General features: G+C 39.8%; 1 protein-coding gene across 2 annotated transcripts; it reads left to right on the top strand.

Moving 5' to 3' along the window:
* The first annotated feature begins 2,346 nt into the window (after nt 1-2,346).
* On the top strand, nt 2,347-5,176 carry LOC137239561 (gastrula zinc finger protein XlCGF46.1-like). 2 transcript variants are annotated; one of them, XM_067764992.1, is made up of 3 exons: nt 2,347-3,268; nt 3,331-3,665; nt 3,729-5,176. In XM_067764992.1, exons 1-3 carry the CDS (start codon nt 2,441-2,443, stop codon nt 3,919-3,921), a joined length of 1,356 nt encoding a protein of 451 aa, XP_067621093.1. In that variant the 5' UTR covers nt 2,347-2,440; the 3' UTR covers nt 3,922-5,176. The 2 variants fall into 2 exon arrangements, with proteins under 2 accessions (XP_067621093.1, XP_067621094.1); XM_067764993.1 differs by having other exon boundaries at nt 3,331-3,669; nt 3,729-3,869.
* Nucleotides 5,177-5,407: the final 231 nt, after the last annotated feature.

Genomic DNA, 5,407 nt, shown 5'->3' with positions numbered 1-5,407 from the left:
ACCGTAGGATGCATTATATATTGTCGGCAGAAAGCGCTCGCGCATTTTTTCGCATCCGACAGCACCTTATCGCCAAAGGCGATGGAAACTTTGTCTTTGTGCTTAGTCGGATTCGATAGGGACTTTACGGTGGACCAAAGTTTACCTACACCGATAGAGAGGTTACAACCTCTTAGGTGCTCTTCCCATTTCGCCCGCTTGTGTTCGTCCACAAGCAATCTGATGCGTTGGTTTATATCCCTTATTTGGGGGTCGCCTGGATCAAGCTGTCTTATAAGGTCGCGTTCCCTCGCTAAGCTCGCGGCCTCCGCCGGGAAGTGGGGCCGGATTTCGGGAATTCTCCAGGCGGGAATGAAATGTGCCGAGGCGGATTCAATGACCTTACGGAAGGCACGCTCCCCTTGGCGGGCATCAGTAGGGATAGGGAGGGCAGCAAAGCTGCTGTCTGTTGCAGATTTATATTCTTCCCACTTTCCTTTTTGAAGTTTATGAAAGTGCGTTTTTCGGTGACGATGAAGTCGGCGGTACGCTCGAACGAAATAAGTATGGGCAAGTGGTCGGATGCCAATGTTACCATCGGCTGCCAGTTGACGCAGTTTACGAGTTCTGCGCTCACGATTGAGATATCTGGCGAGCTATGACAGCTTCCTACGATACGTGTGGGGGCGTCTCCGTTTATTGTGCAGAACGTCGTTTCGTCTATTTGATCCGCCAACATCTCACCCCTACTGTCCGCCCGCAAGTTTGAATGCCATCGGTCGTGATGGGCATTGAAATCGCCTAAGATAATGCGATTGTTGCCAGTGAGTAAGGCCTCGATATTAGGGTGGTATCCACTGGGGCAACAGGTGACCGGAGGGATGTAGATGTTGATGATTTCTAGATTTGCATCGCCTGACCGGACAGATAGGCCTTGACGTTCTAAGACATTGTCACTGCGGTCGATGCCAGGATCAAATATATGATATTGCACAGAGTGGTGTATAATAAACGCGAGGCCGCCTCCATTTCCGCTCTCGCGGTCTTTCCTGTGGACATTATAACCAGAGCAGGTCTGCAATGCAGATCTTGCTGTGAGTTTAGTCTCTTGAATCGCAGCAATGCGGATGTTGTGCCGCTTCATGAAATCGACTATCTCCGTAATCTTCCCAGTTAGTCCATTATAGTTGAACTGCAGAATTCTGAAGTGCATGAGGGGTGACGCCGCCACTCTAGGGGTAAGTGAGGGGTGACTACGCCTAGGTTGTGGAAGGCCAGGACGCAATTGCTGTTGTGGCTTTGGGACTGGGCGCCCTTGGGCAAGCATTGGGGTACCCGGATGATTTGGGTTTGCGACCTGGCAACATGGCGCGATGAAACCCGTCGAGGGGTTGCCGTCGCGGAGACCAGAACATCTAGGAAAGTGGCACCACCCAAGGCAGGAGCTGCATTGAGCGGAAGTCGCAAACCTATATATTCTGTGCTGGCAGACGGTGCAAACGGAGGCAGGGACTAAGAGTATGTTTCCCTGACCGGCACGATTGCTGCCAGAAAAGAGGGGGGGGGGGGAGAAGAAGACAGGGGCAGGGGCTGATGCTCAGCATTGCTACCAGCTCTACTACGAAGATAGTAGTTATGAGTGGTATCAGCTGTTTGAGTTGTTGGCGCCGTGGGGCGCGAGCAGCAGCGGGTACTTGTGTGTGTGTGTGAGAAGCTAGTGGTCGTGTGCTATGGTTAATTGGTATATTTTTCCAGTCGTTTTCGATTTGTTGCTTGTTTAGGTTCTTTCACTGCTTAGTGCTGCTTGTAGTGGAAAATTCTTGAAAATATTCCTTAAGTACGGAAAGCACCAGTATGCTTATGTTCATTGTGAACAAAGATTTTCTATATCCCACATCACCCAAAGGCTCCTGGTAGGGTCGCCAAATTTAACAATCACTACAGATATTAATCAGGAAGATCATGTACAGATATTAAATAAATCTAACTAGTTCAATTATATTTGTTCAATGTTTAATTCAAAAGCAATATATAAAAATTTTCACATGAAAAAATAACATGAAATATAAAAACTTGAAACTCGATTTTTAAAGAAAAATTATAGTTTTAACAATAACAAGTATTTCATAACAACGTGTAGTAAATCCCTACAGTAGGTTCGATCAGCTGTTTTATCTGTTTATGGTTATAAGTCACCATTAATTGGCCCTTAAATCTCAAATAAAGCTAACAGTAAAATATATAAGCTATAACAACTAAATCACTAGGTGACAACTCATAAAGTTCTTAGAGGGTTACTGTTTTGGTAAGACGACGATAATGAACAATAAACTCGATAGTCCGGGTTTAACCAAAATCAAAATCGATTAATATTGTTCATACCTTCTTAATTTATTGGTGAAAATATATATTGAACACTATAAATTTGATGATAACGTGTACATAGTTGTAAACAATAAATATGGATACATTTGGAATGAATCATCCTCTTGAAACAGTATTCGTTCCTGGGTGCCCAAACATTAAAATAGAGCCACCTGATCGCAAGCCTATAAAAGAGGAAATATTTGTTGCTGATTTCCCAATAATAGCTCAGGCGCCTGTACAGGTGAAAACCGAACAGCCAACAGATATCGATGATATTGATACAAAATATAGCACCAATTTTCAATCCCAAAATAATATTGAATTGCCACAAAAATCGGAAGCAATAAACCGGGACGATAGTTCTTGCAGCAATATATGTGTTGAGCCTGATATAAAAGAATTCAAAGAAGAGTCCGATAAGAATGAAGAACCGAATATTGATAAAAAGCCCAAGAAAAAGGTGCGAAAAAAGCGTTTAAGACCTTGTGATGCTATCACTATGGAACCAAAGTTCGTTTGCAATATATGTACAACAGGATTCCAACGTAGCAATAATTACACAATCCATATGAAGAAACAGCATCAAATCATTAGAGATCCCACCCCACACGCGTGTCCAAATTGTCCACGAAAGTACGAATTTGAGTACGAGCTAAAGCGGCACATGAAAAAGTATAAGCCCCTGGTGGAAAGGCTTATATATCCTTGTCCGCAATGTGACCGCAAATTCCAAACAATGGTACATGTAAATCGTCATATCAGATATGTGCACGAAAATGCACGTCCATTTGTTTGTGAAGAATGTGGCGAAGCTGTGCATACGGCAGGTATTCTTAAGGAACATATGCTTATACACACTGATCAAACGCCTTTTCAATGCAAAGAATGTGGTAAAAATTTTAAGCAGCGGCAGCGGCTTAAGGTATAACGAATATAAATTCCCTTTTTAAATGTGTATTGCATTTCATTCAATTTCATTCGCAGAGACACATGGAAGTACATGGTGACAAACATGATTGTCAACAATGTGGAAAAAAGTTGAGTTCACGCACTACACTGAAGAAACATTTGTTGGTCCATACAGAGGGAAAACCACACAAATGTGAATATTGTGGGCGCGCTTTTAAACTTGTTAAAACATTGAACGTTCATTTAAATAGTCATACGGGCAATAAAACGTATCATTGTGAATTTTGCGACAAAACATTTTCTGCCCCTTCAAGCCGTCGTCAACACGAAAAAAAGAAACATGCAGACAAATTGTTAGAACAGAAAGCCTCACCAGAAGCCAAACGCGCATTGAATACATTAAATACAATGTATGTAAGTTTAATAGAAAACCCCTTTGCAACTATGACTTATAATAATATGTATATTTGTAGAACACATAACGCTGAAAGGAATGCTGCTGGTAATGGCGAAAATTCTCTATTCAATAAATTACCGCAAACCTCTTCCGAAGGCTTTAACATAAATGATTTTAAAACGTTTCATAACCCAATCGACTTTTCTTCAAACATAACTCAACCGACAGGAAGCATGACTATGTTCAATACAAATTCAACGGTATTGTAATTTTGGGATAATTTAAGATAGTCAAAGTATTACGAAACAAAGTTCTACACCATTCAACATCTTTGAATTTTATAATATAGAACTATTTTCCAGAAAATAGGAACAGCCACAATAAATGTAAACGTAGAAAGTTAATATGTTCGAGTGAGATAATGGATTGGCATGGCAAAATTAGTTCTTCATGCTTTTACTTCAAGTTAGCTGGTTTTTAAGGGAACTGAAATGCAAAGGGGGACGATTTAAACGGATCCACGGCTTTAATCCAAAGCCTTCGTGCGCCAGTCAATATCTAAAGGTAAACACACCCGGAGACAACTTCTGAGATGGTGAAGGATTAAAGGGTTAATTGGCATTTAGAATAGTCAGATTTTTGAAAAAGTTTATTGGATTTTCGAAAGCCGTCATGTGGAATTGTCAGTTTGAATTTTGAAGTGTCATGTGGATTTTAAGCCCGAGTTAAAGTTGGCATAGTCATAACCATATTTTTACTTATCCATATCAAATTGGCATCAGTTTTTGGTGCCCTAACCTAAAAATCGTGAAAATTTCGTAAAAGTGAAGAAAACGCAAAAAATTACAAACATGTACCACAAAAAATAGGTCTCTTAGTCAAAACGTATCCGAAAAATTAAATAAAATCTACAAAAAGTTAATAAATTCTCCAACTCAAATATTTTTAGGTTATGGATATGGCGAAAAACCAAAAACCAATTGGTTGGCTATGGTATGGTTTATGGCTTAAGCGTTATGGTATGGCACCATTAATCGCTTACATAGATTCCCATAAGGATGGTTCGATCAGCTGTTTTATCTGGTTATGGTTAAGTCACCATTAACTGGCCCTTTAGTTTAATTGGCATTTAAAAACCGTTGAAAAAATCAAATTTCAGAAACTCAATATGGGTTTTTTAAATCAATTTGAAATAGTCAAGAACAGGCAGGATTTTAGAAAAAGTAAAATGGGTTTTAGCATGAATATAATTTTATTTAAATTTTTGTAGAATGAAATTGGCGTTTTTAAACGGTTTTATTTAAAATCCATTTGATCTTACGTTTTCTAAAATCCAATTGTCAGTTATAAAATCCAAATGACATTTTCTAAAATCCAATTGACAATTCTACATTCCAACGGACACTTTCGAAAAGCCAACTGACAGTTCTAAAACCCAATTAACGTTTTCTAAAATACACTCGAAACCTTAAATCTATATTGAAATTGTGTAACACATAACATAATAATAAAATATATATATAACAAAGAAAAAAGACAGAATTTTGATCGGTATACTAGAAGCGTAATGTTACTAGGAACTGCTATGAAAACCACCCAGTTGAGAATTTGATTGAAGAACGCCCTTTGGAACACAACAGTTATATGGAGGGGAACCGAGTTGTGAGTGGGAGTAGGAGTGAAAGTGGGATTGGGTTGGGAGTAGGGGTGGGAGTGTGATTTGACATCGCGAGTGGGAGGGAGAGTAGAAGAGTA

Source organism: Eurosta solidaginis, chromosome 2, assembly GCF_040869045.1.
Source record: "Eurosta solidaginis isolate ZX-2024a chromosome 2, ASM4086904v1, whole genome shotgun sequence".
Taxonomy (NCBI): domain Eukaryota; kingdom Metazoa; phylum Arthropoda; class Insecta; order Diptera; family Tephritidae; genus Eurosta; species Eurosta solidaginis.
This window is presented reverse-complemented; position numbering and strand designations above follow the sequence as displayed.

Bases quoted from the DNA above. Each gene is read 5' to 3' on its own strand.
- LOC137239561 (XM_067764992.1), top strand. From the start codon at position 2,441: ATGGATACATTTGGAATGAATCATCCTCTTGAAACAGTATTCGTTCCT. The intron at 3,269-3,330 runs GTATAACGAATA...TTTCATTCGCAG, and splicing joins AGCAGCGGCAGCGGCTTAAG to AGACACATGGAAGTACATGG. The intron at 3,666-3,728 runs GTATGTAAGTTT...GTATATTTGTAG, and splicing joins TTGAATACATTAAATACAAT to AACACATAACGCTGAAAGGA.